At 41.5% G+C, this 19,586-nt stretch overlaps 1 protein-coding gene across 2 annotated transcripts in view; it reads left to right on the forward strand.

The window, feature by feature from the left end:
• The window catches only part of BMPER (BMP binding endothelial regulator), a 252,348-nt gene that overhangs the window by 151,439 nt on the left and 81,323 nt on the right, over positions 1-19,586 (forward strand). For both annotated transcript variants that reach the window (XR_015163218.1, XM_086398479.1), the window contains exons 9-11: positions 697-837; positions 2,935-3,039; positions 6,939-6,984. Coding sequence is in view for 1 of the 2 variants with exons in the window: in XM_086398479.1 (XP_086254605.1) it covers positions 697-837; positions 2,935-3,039; positions 6,939-6,984 (292 nt within the window). In the remaining variant the exon portion in view is untranslated. The remainder of the gene's footprint in view (positions 1-696; positions 838-2,934; positions 3,040-6,938; positions 6,985-19,586) is intronic.

A 19,586-nucleotide genomic window follows, 5' to 3' on the forward strand; every position in this document is an offset into this window, starting at 1 on the left:
TCCATGGGGTCGCTAAGAGTCGGATATGACTGAGTGACTTCCCTTTCACTTTTCACTTTCATGCATTGGAGAAGGAAATGGCAACCCACTCCAGTGTTCTTGCCTGGAGAATCCCAGGGACAGGGGAGTCTGGTGGGCTGCTGTCTATGGGGTCGCACAGAGTCAGACACGACTGAAGCGACTTAGCAGCAGCAGCAGCAGCAGCAGCAGAATATGGTATCTTTGATCCCCGGGTTGGGAAGATTCCCTGTAGAAGGGAAAGGCTACCCACGCCAGTATTCTGGCCTGGAGAATTCCACGGACTGTATAGGGGTCCATGGGGTTGCAAAGAGTTGGACACGACTGAATGACTTTTATACACATCTTCAGCATATGTTTTAAAGAAGTTAATTGTGGGTTGTTAAAGGAAGACCAGGACTTCCCTGTAGCTCAAACAGTAAAGAAACTGCCTGTGATGTAGGAGACCAGGGTTCGATTCTTGAGTTGGAAAGTTCCTCTGGAGAAGGGAATGGCAATCCACTCCAATATTCTTGCCTGGAGAATTCCATGGACAGAGAAGCCTGGTGGTCTACAGTCCGTGGGGTCGCAAAGAGTCAGACATGACTGAGTGACTAACACACACAAAGGAAGGCCAGGCAGGATGTCTGGTGGAGGTGGAAATTGTCTTTAACTTCCAGTTTGCTTTCGGGCCCCCAGGACTCCACTGTTGTGTGTAAGAAGAAGTGCTCCCACCCTGGTGGCTGCGACAGAGGCGAGGAGGCCTGTTGTGATGACTGCCTCCTACGAGTGCCCCAGGAAGACATCAAAGTGTGCAAGTTTGGCAACAAGATTTTCCGGGTATGTCATGAACCAAGCTCATGGGAACTACTGTATGATACTGAGTTGTGGAAAGCTCCTAGCAAAGTGCAGATTGCAATATTTCATATTTTGTGTATCCATGTATGTATGTGTATAAAAGTATTTATTTATATTATATGTGCATATATGTTTAGAGTCAAGGACACTTAGGGGTAGAGAAGCAACTGTTTGAAAATGTGTTTTTCTTGGCTTTACTTTTGGTGTATAACATACGTTAAACCTGTAAAACATTGCCTTTTCTAAATGTGGTGCCAGTGGTTGGGGCTGAGCTGAGGAGTCCCCTGGATGGTGCAGCTATGGGTACCCAAATGCCTGGGGACAGCAGTCAGAGATGCACGGTCCTCCGTGCCAAGATCCTGATTCTCTTAGAACTTTCCCACTAAGCTCCTTTTTCAGAGAGAGATTTTCCCATTTGGAAGCTGTTTGGGTGAGGTTGTGGCCAGCAGAGCAGTTGAACAAAGATGAGCGGGTCCTGCCCCAGCTGAGTTAGTAGGGTCGTCTGCTGCCCATCTCAGGTGTGTTTTACATTGTTTTCTAGTGGCGTGGGTGGAAGCTGGCCAGTGACCATTTAAACGTTAGGATTAAGATCGTTGACTTTGTCCAAAGTGCTGCCCATCTAATCTGTTTTCCCCACGGGTGGAGGGAGTTTCTCTGTACCTGAAGGTGTCATCTCAGGGTACCTTTGAGAATCGAGACCCTCAGAATCAAGTCAGAGATGGAGGCACCTCAGGCCCTCTGCACTTGGCTAGATTTCCTATTACAGAGCTGGAGGGAGCGTCTTGATTCTTACGACATATGTAAAAAGATTTGATGTATCATGCCTCAGGGAAGGGCGTCTGTATGTATCTGTGTGTTGTGGTTCCACAGTAGCTTCCAGAGCTACTCATGTGTCCTCTTTACACGTCATCCTCTGTCTCTGGAGCATCCAGATGCGGTAGGCTCACCCTGATGACTCTATTACGCAAAGTGCTTCCCAGGCTCCTCCCAAAAAGGTTCCTTCATATACACGGATGGGGCCTGAAGTAATTTATGGAGTCCTAGAAATGTGCACTCAGAGAATTTGCAATAGTCAGATGCCCTTTAAAACAGATTCAGTAAGAGAGATAAAAGGCACTAGAGACATAGGTAGTCCTTAAAATACCTCCCAAAAATGAGAAGGAAGAGTAAGAGGCATAGGTGACATCAAAGATCTGGGCTGGTTTTTCTGTTTTTAATAAAATTTGCTGCTTAGATCCAGAAGCCCAGAAAGGAATCCTTGCTCTGTTTTCAGGCCTAAATCTATTGCCCATAATCTTTTTTTTCACAAGCAAGAATACACGTTCCTGCATGTTCCCAGAAGTACAGGATTTTTGTGGTTGGGCACTCAGCAATTGCAGATTATAAATCCAATAAGCCAAAGAGATGCCTCAAACAGCTTTTTCTGGGCTAGAAAATGTGTCCTAAGTGCTACCCAGCCTTATAGGAAGAGAATATCAGACAGGCAGGGACATGGGATGAATGGCTCTTGGAGTTTTCTGTCTGTGCTCCACATTTTCAGGTGGTTTGCTGGTCAGGTGTCTGGCTGGCAATGGGAGTCATATGGATTAGTCTCTGTTCTTTGCATGTTTGTGCCCCATGTGGGCCAGAACCATGTCACATCTGGGAATAAACTAACCACCCCCGGACGTCTCAATTAACTAGTGGCATCTGGGAGAACTCAAACTTTTCAGTCCTATCAAATGGAAAAATTAGACCCTTGTTGCATCATGTAGGAAAAGTCTTGTTTGCTTTCCAGGGTGAAGCTAAGTAAACAGTGCAAAAGGAGCAAGATGCAAATATGACTTGTTTGGTGTACAAGCATTTTTTTTTTTAATATACCCTGGAGGGGAAATGCGCGCGCGCGCACACACATACACTAAGATCTACCATTTCTATCAGATCAGTTAGATGTAGATAAACACCTCAGAGTAATTCAGTCTACTGATGGAAACCATCACTCAGGGAAGAAATGCTTTCCTTGACAGACAAATCCTAGCCTGGTGGATTAGCTCCCATCAGCCTCCAGTTTATGGAAGAATTCTGTGGTCTCTCTTGCAGGATGGAGAGATGTGGTCGTCTGTCAACTGTACCATCTGTGCTTGTGTGAAAGGCAAGACAGAGTGTCGCAAGAAGCAGTGTGTTCCCATCAGCAGCTGCCCTCAGGTTCGTCTGCAGGTTGACTTACTCTTTACCTAAGCATCTAGAGAACCATCCTGTGTGTGGCATGGTCACCTCCCATCTTCTGAACACAGAATTCAGATCCTCCAAAACTTCCAAGTTCCCAAATAGACACGTGTCCTTTGCAAAGCTTGCTCCTTGTTCTTTATGATTCTCATCCAGATTCTAGCCTAGCAGGGTAATAGCTCTTACCTCGCTCTGTTTTTTACTGATCTCTCCCAGTTTTTTGTTTTAATGTCTCCAACTTCTGTTTGATCAGCTCCCTCGTGTCTTTTGCTGGGTTTTCTTTTGAATATCATAAAAGATCCTTTCATTTTACCTCTCTCTTTCTTTTCAAATCAGTTTTCTTCCTGTAGCCATTCAAAGGAATATGTGGTTGTTTATTAATAAATTCCCCAAGGAGTTTCACCTGCCCAGTGGCACCCTCCAACCCCTTTTCTGAAGTTTTCCCTCTCCAACCCGGGCTCTGTTGTAGTCCTGAATGGAAATGGTGTCTTTATGGAAATATCTCTTTTCAGAAACCCATAGTTCCAGTGCCCTGAATAAAGCATCCATTATCTTCCAAAGCATGAGCTTCATTGAATTCACCTCAGCAACTTGAAACCTTTCAAGGTTTTATGCATTTTGGGAAAATGTCAAGCCTATTCAATACCTTCCAGTAAATGAAAAAATACATCCATATAATCAGGACATGTCTTCCCTTCTCTGTCAGAGACAGCTTTTAATTTTATTCACATCTGTTATTATTATAAACAAAAAGTTGCTGTTTTTACGTGAGTGCCAAATGAAGCACAAAAAAACAACAGCTGTTGCTATTGCACAACTGAATAAAGGGGGAAAAAAAAAAGAAAAAAAGAAACCCTAATTAGTCTTGCTTTAAAAAGCCTCAGACATAAAACTGAAAAAAAAAAAAAAAAACCCAGGAGATACAATAAGGAGAGTTGAGCATGATCTACTTATAAATATTCATTGGGAAAAATGGTATCACATCATTTTTGCCCGTCCTCCGGGAACCCTCGCTGCTAATGAACTCCTGCGGCACATGTTAGTAATAATGGGCTTCCTTATTCTACAAGACAAAAACAAAAGGCTGAGCCAGCCTGGTGGCTCGAGCAACCAGCCTCTGCAGGCCCTGGTGGAGTTCCCGGCTTCACTTGAGTCCTGCCACTCGCGGCAGGTGTGGTGGTCTTCACAGACCTCTTGCTGTGGGGAGGTGAGCGCTCTTTCCGTTACCAGCATCTTGGTTCCTGTCTCTTGTTTGTGGACCATATTTGGGCCAGGAGCATCCGTCCCTCCAGGCGCAGGCCTGGCGTTTCCCCCACCCCACCCCCACCCCACCCCTGTCTTCTTGTCAGAGCCCGTCAGGCAGTGCCTGGCTCCTGCCTCAGGGCCCACCTTTTTGTTTCTAGGCAGTTTTCCAATCATTCCTTTGGTTCACACTTTGCCTCCTCAGGGGCCAGCACAAGCACTTTGGAAGATAATTTAGTTTTACCATAGAAATCCTGTTAAACACTTACTTCCCCTCCCCTGCATTGCTTTGGGAAATTAAAAAAATAATAATAATAATAATTTTTTTTTAAGAAACAGACATATTCCTGCTCTATCCTTCCTGGCTACTATACATCTTTTTCCAGAAGTTTGCATGCCTTGTTGAAGAAGGATTGTGTGGTTGCATTCCCTTCTTGACAGTCCCCCAGGGCAAAGGAGTGCATTTGGTGAGAAGGACGGAGGGGTCCACTGGGGACAGGTTCGATGTGACAGTCATTCCATCACTGTTAATATGTCCTGAGACTTCCTCTGTAGTCATAGGACCAATCTCTTCTGATGCTGAGACCCCGCCCCCCCCACCTCTGAGGTGGGTGCTGTTACTAGGCCCTTCTTACTCTTGCTTTCTTGGGGCATTCAGAATTCCTCAGCGAGTTCCACGTAACTCAGGAGCCAGACATCATAGCTTTCTCTTGATTTATTCCCTGCCTAATTTAGTGATGTTTCCAGCCCCTCTCTCACTTTCTGAAGAAAGCAACTGGCTGTTTCTGTTGAGGTACGGATGCAGGGAATCACAGAGTCACTCTTTGCTGGGGCCTTGGTTTAAACAGCTCTGTATGCCATTATTCCATCAGCTGGAGCCAGCCAGTTGATTTGTCCTCAACTACTTTCAGGCACGAGAAGCCAAAGGAGTCCTCTGTGCCAAATAGAAACAGACAACAGAGCTCTTGGTCATGAAATTGTCGTGTTGCCCCAAACCATGGAAGGTGGCATGGCATGGAGTTTTTGAGTCTCATTCAAACCTGTCATAGCCTTTAATGTACCTTTTTAAAGCGTCAGACATGGTTCTAATTCTTTAATTATCAACTGCCATCTTTTTTTGTTGTTGTTGTTAGTGTGATTTGTTTTTTAAGTACCTAAATCTATTCTTGATGCAATCGACAGGTAGTGAAACAAGGCTTGACACAAGTCTTGGGCCACCACTCTGTGGTCTGTTTCCCTAGTTTCCTGTAAAGAGGGGAAAGGGGCATTTGTATATAGAGGGTTGTTGTGAAGCATAAATGTGATAAGGAAAGAAGAAAGTACGGCATTTTTTTCCTACTGTATAGATACCCAATAAATGTTAACTTCTCTTAAAGATTAAGATGAGACCTCTCTCATCTTAAAAATCTGCAGTGAAAAGTTGGCCTATAAGGTCACACAAAATTAAGTTTGATTTTGGGTTGGCTCAGACGGTAAAGCATCTGCCCGCAATATAGGAGACCTGGGTTCTATCCCTGGGTTGGGAAGATCCCCTGGAGGAGGAAATGGCAACCCACTCCAGTACTCTTCCCTGGAAAATCCCAAGGATGGAGGAGCCTGGTAGGCTACAGTCCATGGGGTCACAAAGAGTCGGACACGACTGAGCGACTTCACTTCACCCTTGTGTTACATGACATCGATGTCTTCGTCTATATGAAGGAAAATGCTCAGCTCACTAAGTTTTTGTGAATCTTAATAACAAAAATTATAATATGTTCTAAATATTAACTTATTTTAAACGCTTGCAGTTAGCCTGATGTAGGGTAACCTAAGGAAAATATCTAGTCAGACGTCTGTTTCATAGCATGTGCTTCCTGAATGTTCATTTTCTTCCACGTTTCTTTTCCCCTGTGATTCCACTGAGTCAGAGATAAAGCAATGTCATTCTCTGATAAGAGTCCTGAGATTATGCTTCTTCCTTTAAATGTCAATCATTAGAAAAAAATGAGAAGAAATGCAGTAGAGGAGATTACACTGTTTTTCCAGAAAGGTAATGGAAAATTACTCAGCATTTCAAAACCCTTAGCCCCGTTTGGCTTTGACTACATAATAGTCAGGGATAGCGTACCACTCTCTGAAAGAAGGAATCAGGTGGAATTTCATTTGTGGCACAGATATTGTCCGTATACATAGGCCCAAGCTTGGGTTACTGTTTATTTTTGGCTCCCTCCAATAAGCAGAGACAGAATGAAAGCTTTGCATAGACTGATAGATTGACAGCCAATTCCCATTTCTACATGTGTGCACTTGGTCTCTAGAGGGCTAGATTTGGGTATCAGTGAAAAGGTGGAATCCAGACTGTCTCCATCTCCCCTCCATGTGAGAAAAATCACACCAATGAAACCTTTAGGGATTATATTTCTCTGAGGATAAAAACAGGAAAGCTTTTTGAATGACTTTGCCTGGCTGTAGAACCTGATACTTAAAACTTCATTTTCACCACCATCATCACCATCTGGGCATCGAGTTCAAATACAGCTTGGATGAATTTCATTGATTTATCTGGTATGAGATTTAAAAAAGAGTTTTGTCCTCAGCAGACCCTGTTTTTTAACACTGAACTCTTTTTTTTTTTTTTTTCTCTTTTTCTTGATTAGGGTAAAATTCTCAACAGGAAAGGATGCTGTCCTATTTGCACTGAAAGTAAGTTTATTGAAAATATGCTATTAATATTTATTTTGCATTTTATAGTACAGCAAGAAAAATGGTGGTGTAAGTTTTCAGCCTCTTTTATTTCTGTGGGAATAGGATGGGATCATCTTACCTTGCTACAGACAATTAAAGTCAGTGGTAATCCTTGTACAGAAGCACAACTAAGACAAATGCGAGTGTTTCTGCTGGGATGTGTTGCTGTGAGAAATTTAGAAGACAAATGGTCTCATGAGGTTTTAGGAAGGGCCAGGTGGCTCAGCTGGTAAAGTGTCCGTCTACAATGTGGGAGACCCGGGTTTGAGCCCTGGGTTGGGAAGATCCCCTGGAGAAGGAAATGGCAATCCACTCCAGTACTATTGCCTGGAAAATCCCATGGACAGAGGAGCCTGGCAGGCTACAGTCTATGGGGTTGCAAAGAGTCCGACATGACTGAACAACTTCAGTATACTATCACTATAGATAGCTTGATGTGCCTTTTAACTGCTAATAGCATTTGCAGCCATAGTGACTAAAAGATAATGATATCCTATAAAACCAAATGTTATATATAACCTAGGAGAGATTCTCCTTCCTTCCTTATGAAGCCAAACAGTTGCCCATCTTTCTCCCTCACCCTCACCACGGCTTCATCGCTGTTTCACTTGGGCACATCCAGTGATGCTCTTGGTAAAGAGAAAACAAGAGGTCTTGGCTTGGTTTGGTTGGCAATGGTGTAGCCATCCTGTTATTTTTAACTGAGATCTTGAAGGTTCTAACATGGCCATTTTGAAAGCCATCTGGGACTGTACTACCCACCACTTAGACAGCATAGCAACAGATTTCAAGTGTGCCCAGATCTGTTAGCAAACCACTGTTTCAGTCCCCTCACATTCATATGGTTTCTAGATAGCTTTCTGAAATGTTTCACTGAAGGAGGAGTATTCATAATGTCGCTGTCAAATTAGTATGATAAGCAGGATTAGCCCAGCCATGGAATCTGTTGGAGTGTATTTTATGAGCCATTCAGGCTTAAGTGGGCTTTGATGATAGTTGAAAGCAGCTTTCACATGGAAACAGGTTTGTTTATTTCACTTGTCTGAAGCCAGAGTTTATATTACTAAGAGTTATCCTGGCTCTTCTTTTTAGATACATAGGTTCATTATATATATATTATCATATATACATATATTGCTATTCACACATACATACATATATATATATATATATCTCACTATTTTTTGAGACAGATATTAAACAATTATGCATTGTACACTGGATAAAAGTGATGGCTGAATTAAGGAAAATTAAGTTATAAACTTAATAAAAGAATTTTTCTTTAAAGACAAGGAAGTACATAAATTAAGTCAAAGGAGGCCAACTAAGTATATTAGTAGAGCCTGGGATGCAGGAAGAAGAATTAGCTACGATTAACACACCAGTTGATTTTAAAACATGTGTATAAACTATTATATTTAATCATCTTCCCAGAGATTCTCTGAGGAAATTTTGTTTATGGATGGTTTGGAGGCCACTTCCAGCTTAATTCTTTTTTGGATGTGCAGAGTCAAGCCTAAATTGATGAAGTTTTCCTCTGTATCCATGTCAATGGAGATGTTTACATTTCCCTAGAAAGTATCTCTTAGTTAAAGTAGAGACCGACCACCAATGAACAGACAGGTTACATCTTCCCATCTCATGCTGTCAGGCAGGAATACTGCTTATCAGCTTAATAAGAAAATATATGGCCAGTCTTGTAAAGAAATAGCCTAAATCTTGAATTACCAGACTTTATGTTACAAGGATGATTGTTGAGATCGTTGAGAGGAAAGCTACATTTCATTATTAGTTTATCCACTATGGGCTAGTCTTTCCAAATATATTGGGTTCGCCAAAAACTTCCTCTGAATTTTTCCATAACATCTTACAGAAAAAATACAAAGGAACTTTTTGGCCCAGCTAATAGCATACTGGTGACTTATTAGAAAACAAAAAGGAAAGAAAAGAAGAATAGAAGGATGAGTATGACAAAAACCAAACCAGATTTTTAACTGGTCATATTAAATATTGATTGGACATGTGTTGTACATTGTATTTTAAGTATAAATGTTGTACATGTGAATAAGCCTGTGACTTCTGTCACTGAGAGAGGCAAGTTGGCAAGGGAGAAGTCACCCCGCTGGAGGGATGCCAAGGAGATGACTGACTCTGTGCACCTGCATCCAGCAGGTCAATATGGGACGAGTCCAGGCATGTGGTTCTCGGTCCAAATTGAGGTGATATCATCAGATGGCGATGTCTCAATTTCCTTTGGTGTTCTTTCCATCTGTTTACTCTTTCTTGCTCTCCAGCAGTTCTTCCATCAATGCTGTAAAACACATTCTACTTGGAGAGGTTTATTTGTTCAGATTGAGTTATGAGTTCAGAGAAGGCAATGGCACCCCACTCCAGTACTCTTGCCTAGAAAATCCCATGGACGGAGAAGCCTGGTAGACTGCAGTCCATGGGGTCACTAGGAGTTGGACACGACTGTATAACTTTCAAGTAGACAACCTGAGCGAATTCGCTTTCACTTTTCACTTTCATGCATTGGAGAAGGAAATGGCAAGCCACTCCAGTGTTCTTGCCTGGAGAATCCCAGGGACGGGGGAGCCTGGTGGGCTGCCGTCTCTGGGGTCGCACAGAGTCGGACACGACTGAAGCAACTTAGCAGTTATGAGATGGGATGACTTCCAATTTTTTTTAAAGCAATGCCTAGACTTTCATAGCACATTCAGGTAGACTTATTCCGATGTCCTTTAGCTGCAGTCTAAAGACCTCCTATTTTGAAATTTCTTTGTCATTATATCCAAGATCCAGAATAAACCTTAGAGCTCGTTTTTTCCCTCCTATGTCAATTATGAAAACTCTTCTGGTATATGAGTTTCTAAAACAGGCAAATGAAGTTTGAAGTACAAACTAAGGCTAGTATTTTCTAGAACCAGAAAAATGACTGATTTCTCTCTCATTCAAATAAGATCACACATACACATGTATATATCCCGTTAGTTACTACAGAGTTTCCAACCTCAGTGTTATTGATTGTTTGGCCAGATAATTCTTTGTGGTAGGGGCTGTCCAGTGCATTGTGTGATGTTTAGCTGTGTCTCTGGCCTCTACCAACTAAATGTCAGTAGCAACCCAACAATATCTTCAGAAATTTCCAAATGTCCCCTGGGGGACAACATCACTCCTGGTGGAGAACCACTGGTACTCTAAACAGAAGTAGCGGCATAGGTGAATCCAGAAACAAACACCTATGGTACTAATAACAATAAATTGACTCCTTTAGTTAATTAATTAATTTTAATTAGAGGGTAATTGCAATATGATGTTTTTGGTCATACATCAACATGAATCGGCCACAGGTATACATGTGTCCCTTAACACAGTGATGAGATGGAGTAGGAGCATAAAGTGAGGCTGACCTTTGCTGTTGTAAAAATTGACATTGCAGAAGCCTTTGGATTTAACTGAATGTGTTTCAGTATTTTCATTGCCTAGCTCTAGAAAAAAATTATAAAGGTATCATTATGTCTCAATTGATTCAAGTCACCATCTTTGTTTTAGTTGCTAGGAAGCTAGAAATAAATTTGTATCTCATCTCCAATAGCATGTGGCTTTTGAGTAATACACTTTCTCCTGACTTCATCTTATATGTCTTTTACCTTTGGATGTTTTGGATTATTTAGTATGGATGCATGTAAGCTATTTCCAATCCTCTTTTGGAAGGAGGCAAGATAAAAATAAGTGTTAGTCACTTGAGTCATGTCTGACTCTGTGACCCCATGGACTGTAGCCCACCAATCTCCTCTGTCCATGGAATTCTCCAGGTAAGAATATTGGAGTTAACCATTCCCTTCTCCAGAGGATCTTCCCAGCCCAAGGATTGAACCTGGGTCTCCTTCATTGCAGGCAGATTTTTTACCATCTGAGTCACCAGGGAAGCCCATATTATGTATGTAGAATGGCAATCCACTCCAGTATTCTTGCCTGGAGAATCCCATGGGCGGAGGAGCCTGGCGGGCTGCAGTCCATGGGGTCTCAAGGAGTCGGACACGACTGAGCGACTCACACACACACACACACACACACACATGCATAAATAAAATGGACTGATTACATAGCATCCAATCTAAAACTTATTTTGGTTATCTGCAGTAGTTAAATGAGTATTGCATTATTTCCAATAGTGCCATTGCATCATCTGTTTCTAAAATCCTATAGAATTCCTGCCTTATTGACTCGCTTAATCTGCCTTGATAGTGTTTGAGGCTCTCTCAGACCTCTGAAAGGAACAGTGCAGAGAAAACTCAAACATATAAAATGTTTTTATAGGCTTCTCCTTTAAGTCAGTGCTAACAGTAATTTATAGTTACCCAGGTACAATATTGAGGTATAAAATTGTTATACTCCTCACAGTACAGTAGTCTTCAAAGTCTGAAAGACAGATGATGATTCCATAAAAAGACAGTCCTCTTAAAATCAGACCTGAAGAAAGTGTGTAAAGGATTACTGTCTTTTATTAACATGGGACATTCTTTTTCCAACTGAAAAGAATTAAACTTGATTTGGAGGATTTATTTAAAATAAAATATTTGAAGTGAGCTAAACAAACTTTATAAAGCTTTGGTGCAAATGCTGTTTCTTGCCAAAGTATGAGCTATAGCTTAAAGCAAGTCCTGCTTTCCCTGAGCTGAGGGTCATAGGACTGTGAATTGCGTGCCAAGAAGGCCACTGTCTGCTGTGTGTGTAGCACTTGGGTTTGTGTAAAATGTTATCTTACTGTGTGTTGTCAAACCGTAGGCAGAATCTTGACCTAGCCGCCCAACAGAGACCTGAATCAGATAAATTCTTTGCTGGCAGAATGTCTGTTTTCATACATGGAAATAGTACTCAGTGGCAAAATTTTCACTGATAAGAGATGGAGGGGTGTGTGTGTGTGTGTGGAGAGAGAGAGAGAGGGAAAGAAAGACTGACTTTGAGAAAAAATTTAATCTCCTAACCATCTGTTAGATCAGAGGCAACCAAAGGTAATCCAGACATAGATGCCCCGTCTCTGACTATCTCAGATTTGTTAAGCTGTGCCTGTAGCTACATCAGTCTTAACCATCAGAATCCCAACCCCAAAGGAAAGTTCACGATTACATAACACAGAGGAGGGTAGGGTATACTGAGCACAGATGTGCATTTAATTGAAATAACCTCAACTACATGTCCCACAAGTAATAGGAAATATTAGGTTTCAGCAACTTAGGGTGCGAGGAGGCTCACAGTTGCCAGGTGACTCTTTAAAACCCCCAAGAGTTAGGTTTCCAGCTGTGTGCAGCACTGGGGTGTCTGCTGTCCAAGAGGGCCCCTGCATGCTGCTTGAACCTACCATGGACATGGTGCAGTTGCTCTGGCTGGTCTTGGTACATCTTTCTTAAGTCCTCGAGCACGGCTACAGCGACCTCCAATTAAAGAGTAGTTGTAGAAAGGGGGACTGCAACAACTTAATGCAATAGTGACCTTGGGGTCCATTTTATGAGAAGTCTCCACTGACAGAGGTTCTGCAAATTCGTAATGCTGAGTTTGAGCAAGGTTTCTGGCCTCCAAGACTGTAAGCAACTCCAGGTCCCTGGACACCAGGAGTCTGTCCTTAACTCAGGAAAGCGAGGAAATTTGAAACCGGAGCTCAAGATGCTTGTAGAATAAGAATTTGTGGTGTTGACTTTAGCCCTGCCGAGGAGGTGTTAAGCTAAGTAGCCACTGAAGTTTCTGCTCCAGTGTCTGGAGGTGGGTTTGTCACTGCTCCTGAGGCTCAACCAGCAGACGGGGTGGCAAATAAAACCCAACTGTACCACAGTGGTAGCTGGGAAACCCCACACAGGCAGGAGTGGCATTAGAAGGGAGTGAGGGAATCAGTTTATGTTCTCTTTTATATACTGCTCTAAGGAATATTGTTTCTTTAAATGTTCTGGCTGTAGATTGATGTAAAGTTGGAGGGCCCTGAGGTTATTAGGGGTCCTCTTTTATCCATGACCTATTGTCAATTTCAACAGGGTGTTAGTACTTCTTAAGTTGTGACTGTTAACAATCATCACCACCACCATCATCATTGTCTAACAATAATGGCAGTAACGGTAATAGCAACAGCAGCCAATATTTATTTAGCATCTGCTATGTATTGAAACAGGTCCTAGGCTGTCTTTTTTTATCTTATTTGATCTTCACAGTCGTTTTGACCATGTTATGGCCAAGTAAATGTCATTAGCTCCATTTAATAGCCAAGGAAACTGAGGCTTTGAGATTATGAATGATGCCCAACATAGGTCGTGGAGCCCAAATCAAGGAAGTCTGGCCCCAGGGACTGGAAATTGGACTGGAAATTCTGTCTTTACTTCTCAGTCATTTTGTTTGATATGATAACCAGTTGCAGTTAGGAAGGGAAGAGGTCTGGAGGGCTTTTTGACTAGTGGGGATTAGAGATTGGAGAAGGATTTTAGGAAGAGTTTCTAATTAGACAGCGTTTCCCTTTACACCACCCAGGAAGAGATGTAGATTCAGATGCCCATGCTTTCTTTACCTGGTGATACCCTCACGTTTCTGCTCAGGTGCAGAGCAGTTGGTGTGCTCTGTGCTCAATGAAAAATCAAACTAGCATGGTTTTCCATGTTATTCGTTTTTCCTCCTGGAAACTCAAGGTTGAGATGGTTCCAGCAGTAAGTGAAGATCACCCAAATCTTCTTACTTACAATAATAAAAGACATGTAATTTGAAATTTGGAATAACTGTATAAATTCCATCAGGAGTAAGAAAGAACAAAATCTCTCTGCCAGTCAAGCTTCTCACCATTTTAGCATCATGGAATTGTATAAATGAATGGACCTTAATGTAAGGTCAACCTTCCCACTTCTTAGGTAAGGAAGTTGAGGCTAATGGTAGTATTAACTGGAAGAACGAGGATGAAAACCTGAACATTTTTTATTCCCTACTCCAATATTCATTCTATAATATTGTATGGTCTCCCCAGAATTTTGCATGGGAAAATAGTTTTAATATAGATGTACCATTATTAAATCACTAATTGAAAGTGACTTTCTTGCCTAATTTTGGAACAGTATATTTTATACATAAAGATATGTATAAATTCATTACTAGATATATGGTACATTTCACCAAGGCTGCCATCTTGAATCTCAAGAAAGATGCAAATGCCAATTTCTAAAGAAACTTATGAACAAAATCTCTTAGCAGTAGTGAATGTAAAACACAGCTAAGTGACAAACCAATACAAATCCCAAACTATGAAAAATATACTTTGTGGAAAAAACTTTATGGTAAATTACACGTTACTGTCTGCAAACCTGAGGCAGACTTATACCTCTCTGGAGGTCACATTTCCTCTGAGTAAAATAAAAACAACACAAAACCGCTACTCTGCTGCCACTACAATTGCTCCTATTACCAGCAGCAATTTATTGAATGTAAATCTGCGTCAAGTATTGTGATAAATGCTCTCCATGCATTCTGTCACTTAATCCTCACAACAATCCATGCAGTGGAAGCTACTGTTATTCTCATTTTACAAATGAGATCTGAGGGTCTGAGAAATTACTAATAAATAAGGTGTGTGCCTGCTTCAGTCATGTCCGACTCTGCAACCATGTGGACTTCAGCCTCCAGGCTCCCCTGTCCATGGGATTCTCCAGGCAAGAATGCTGGAGTGGGTTGCCATGCTCTCCTCCAAGGTATGTTAGCCAATAGCCTGATCCGTGAGATGCCAATAGCCTGGTCCATGAGACTCCAGAGCCCAAACTTTTAAGCACTATTGTATATTCTTTGTTGACTACATGTTGGAGGTTTACTGCCAAATATACATGAAGTTTGCCAATTTCTTTCCTCTATACATGATTAGGGGCTTCTATTTGAAAACATTTGTATCTATGCACCTTTTAAAACCTTATCTGTGTCTTTGAGATCACTGAATCTCCAGTTTCTTGGATTACAATACTTGAATTCTAACCTTCCCTGGCAGTTGGGAGATATGATTTATTAACTACACTCTGTGGTTCCCCTTGATGTGAAGTTTATGTTTATGAATAGTATCATCTTTTTCCTTACCGAGGTCCTCCTCTTGGTTAATGCGCTCCTCCCCCAACCACTGCTCCCCTCCTCTGCTCTGCCCTTTCGTATTTCTCCTCAATGCACATGTCTGCTCTGCTTTTACTTTGTACCTTCTCATCTTGTGAGCTCACGGCCCTGCCTCCATGGTACCCCTTCTGCAGTTACTCTCTCAGTCTGGTTTCACATTTGTCTAGATTTCCAGGTCCTTAACACAGGACTTCTTGGCAAGATATGAATATGGCAGATCTCAGTTTCTCACTTTTTTGGAGGCTACATTCTTCTTTCACAAAGGACTGTGTTTGAATTTGATTAACAGTTGCTACCTTTGATTCTCTAAATTATCCGGGTTGGGAGTTGGATGGAGAGATGGATGGCTGTTTCCAACCCCTATCCGTTGACTGAATTCTGGCACCCCTTTATCCCAGCTGCACAGGTTTTGAGTCTTAATGTTATTTCTCATACTTTTGGCATTTTTCTCCCATGTTGATCATCAGTCATCAGGTCTGGTTGATTGTCTCTTTGCATTGCTTTTCTAATAAATAATTTCCTTCCCATTCCCACGGCAGCCAGCCCCTCATCCTATTCCCTGTTGTTAACCTCTGCCTTTTCTTCTTCAGCCCTTTGTGCAAGCCACTGTCAGAACCCAAACTTGGCTTTCATGAAAACTACACCAGCTTCCTTCACTGGTCTCTTGCAGAATTTCTCAAAGTTTGTTTTATGAAATGCTAGTGCTGAGGGATCCTCATGAGTAATATTTTCAAAACAAGTTTCTATGATTAAATACATTAGGGAAATGCTGGGTCAAGTAAACTTAAATGTGTTTCCTCACTGCAGAATTCTCAGAGCCCTTTACATGCCAGTGTGCAGGGTAAACTTTCAGGAGGATGATGGAGTATAGAGTCCCTCCCGAACTAATTTGGGCTGCAGAGGTTTTTTTTTTTCTTTTTAATTTCTACTTATTTTGGCAGAGTAACAGGCAGGATTGATGTTTCATAGAAAACATGTTAAGAAATGCTGGTTCTTTGAAATAAATTTAAACTTCTCAGGCTGACAATAGATCTCAGGCCAGTTTATTTAGACGGCTGGGGTGTTTTACATCTCCTGAAGCAACTACCCATTCTGGGCAGATTGGTCTTCTATTCTTGTGCAAGCTGCCTTCTTTCCCATGTTTAAGACTATCATGGTAACAATCTTTTGGTCTAGAGGCTTACTCCATTCAAGCTCTAAATCTACATTTTGTTTGTCTTTTATAGATGAACTCAACATTGTCTTTTCAACACATTTACCTTTTATAAGTATGTTACAATCTTATCCAGTTCTATTTCTGCCAGCAGCAGATTTGCAAGATTTGCATAGCATTTATAATGATACAACCAGTAATGACTACTCTGTGAGCATCTATTATGTTCTCAGCATTTTCACAATGCTGTCTTTATAACCACCATGCAAAGTAGTTGTTCTTCGACCCATGTTACAGATGAATAGACTGAGGTTATGTAAGTAGTACATGATTTTGTAGTCAGTGGGTGGCAAGACTGGGATTCAAACCCAGGACTCTTTTCTAAGCAACTTAATATTCGCAAAGCTTTAAAGTGGTTTCAAAGCTGGGTGACAGGTTAATTTAGAGATGAGAAACCCATCTCTCAGGTAAAAAGTTCTCTTTTCTGATAAACAGTAATTTCTAGCTTTAAGACAGCAGACATTTTAAGGTCAGGGCTTGGATTAGAGAGTGTCAAAAATGCATCTTCTATAACAAGTTTGTATTAACATCAGTGACTTTCCAGCACTCTGGAAGGTGTCATGGAGGACATGGATAAAGGTTGATACAGACCCCTGAGTTGAGGAAATTGCAATGTGTTTGGAGAGACAAAATGTAAACACGTTAAATGACAGAACCATATCATATAGTTTATAATCAGATAGGCATTGTTAAACTGAGGTTCATGAACTCCTAGGAGGTCATTGGTTAGTCTTGGAACAGGGTGTCTATGAATCTCTACATTTGAATGGATATACTCATTTTCACTTGGAAGGAAGAGTGTCTATACCCATCTTCCTATTTCCTAAAAGCTCTGTAATCCCAATTTGTTAACAACAGTGACTGCATGGGATGCTGTGGTATAGGGTATAAATGGAAATTTCGAGTCATGGTCAGGGAGGCACTGGCTTCAAAGCCACAGAGATTGGGTTGGACTTTCTTTACTACTACTTGCTTAGAGACCACGGGCAACATGGCAGTTTCTTCAGCTTCACTGCTAAGAAATTAGGGTAATATACCCTGTGTAGACAAGTAGTGAGGATTAAAGGAGATAGTGCAACTATGGAAAGCATCTGGCGTGTTGCCTGGTATAAGCTAGTCACTCCAGACTAGTTGCCTTGATTTTTGCTAAATTCATTTTTTTGCTCTTGTCTCTGTAAACAAACTGAGTGTTTTTAAAACAGTACACATTCATTATCTTAGCAAGTCCTGGAGATCAGAAGTCTGAAATGGATCTGAGTGGGTCCAAATCAAGGTGTTGGCAGAACTGCATCCCTTCTCAAGGCTCGAGAGGATCTGTTTTCATGCTAATCTAGATTCTAGAGGTTGCCCATTTTCCTTGATTTGAAGCGTCCTTTCATCTTCAAAGCCAGCAGTGGTGAGTTGAGTTCTTCTCATGCCATATCATCGTGTGACACTCACTTCTCTGCCTTTTTCCTTCACTTACAAGTGACCACTTGTGATAGCATCTGTCCTTCCTGGATTACCCAGGATAATTTGTTTATAATTCAACTAATTAATTGATTAAGCAAAATTCTATTAAATTATTTGCTGTACACCATTTATCAAACTTAACTATTTTTGTGAGTTCAGTGGGAGCAGTATATTTTTCCTACTGAAATATAGTCTTTAATTAATCAACCTTTCATTTAGAAAATATTTGATATCTAATATGGATTATACCAGTCATTGCTGTTGGTAATGCATAGATAAATCCGTTTATCCAATATTAAGGTAGATCCTCCAGTGTACAAGGCAGAAGGCAGTGTGTCAGACACTGAGAAGTATACACAGAATTTATGTGTAAGGAGTTTAAGGCCTGGTTTAGGCATTAAAAATACATTATGACTAAAAGCTAGGATAAAAAGGAACTATAGTTAACAGTAGGGTCATCACAAGAAAAAAAATTTTAACTGTGTTAGGTGAGTAATGTTAATTAGATTTGTGGTTATAATTTCAAAATGTATACAAACAGAATTATTACATTGTACATACAAAACTAATATGAAATTATAGGTCAATTTTACCTAAATTTTAAAAATTAAAAAAATTGAAGTACAAAAGCTAGGGTAGAAAGTGCCTCCTCATAAGCATACTGTGGGTTTGGTGACCATATTTTTAACCCTCAAACTGAAACACATGATGTGACTAGAATAGAGTACTGGAAGCTGACCATCTCAGAAAATCTGAGCCACGCGGTCAGTTTTGTTTTGGGGACTTAGAAGAGAGAATTGACTTTGGCTGAGGCCCGGGGAGTTGGTACATGAGCTAGAAGCTGAAGAATTCCAGTGCTGTGAACTGTGAGGTGTGGGCAGGCATGGCCAGTGCACAGCCAGGGTGAGAGGTAGGGTAGCCCTGGGCCCAGGTGGGGAGGCTGCACACAGGATGTCAACCAGGGCTTTAGGGGTAAATTTAGTTTATTAGATCTCAAATGTGGGGGGATGTGTCCTTTGCTCTTCTGCTTGAGGTGGGTAAGGATTTGAGGTTATGGAAGTTATTGGAAAAGAAATTTACATTCTTAGCCCTCTCTCTATCAAATCTTTTTTTTTTTTAATCAGTTTCAGGTGCCTAGTCAACTTAAAAAGAAAAAATCAGCTTTTTATTTGTAGATTTGTAAGTCTGTCTGGTGGATTAGGGATGAGTGGAAAGAGACTCACTAGGCCCTTCCCCCACATTCACACAGTAAAGTCAGATTAAGTTTTGATGTAAAAAGCCAAGGGTGTAAAATCTGAAAGGAATCCAGGTGCCCCTCGGTGGAGCTTCTGTGGGTTTTGCAGGCCCCCTCGGGGAAGCAGCTGTCAGGGACACCTCTGAGCGAGGCCAGAGCCTCCTGCATGGGGAAGTTCAGTTCCTGCTGGGTCTGTTTATATTGGAGGCTTACATCATGTCAAGAGGAGCCTAGACAAACAGTACAAGGGCTTGTGCTCAGGGCAGTGTTTCTAATCCCAGCCTTTCCTGGTTCTTGACCCAAACTTGGCATCATCACAGCTCTTACCCACCTGGGGTTCCCAGGGGGCCCTGCATGACCCAGTGGCCCTGGAATTCCACGGGCCCATTTCGCAGCAGTTGATGTGGAGGAAAGTTGAAAGCCATGTTTTTATTTGATAGACTTCCTCGTGGTTAGAACACTACTCTGGAAATGTGCTGATCTGCGTGGCGGTGTGGTGCAAGGAGTTGGAGAGACGATTCTGTTCACAGAGATACTAATGGA

This window comes from Bos grunniens, chromosome 4 (assembly GCF_055505025.1).
Source record: "Bos grunniens cultivar Pamir isolate PY7600 chromosome 4, Bosgru_T2T1.0, whole genome shotgun sequence".
Classification (NCBI taxonomy): Eukaryota; Metazoa; Chordata; class Mammalia; order Artiodactyla; family Bovidae; genus Bos; species Bos grunniens.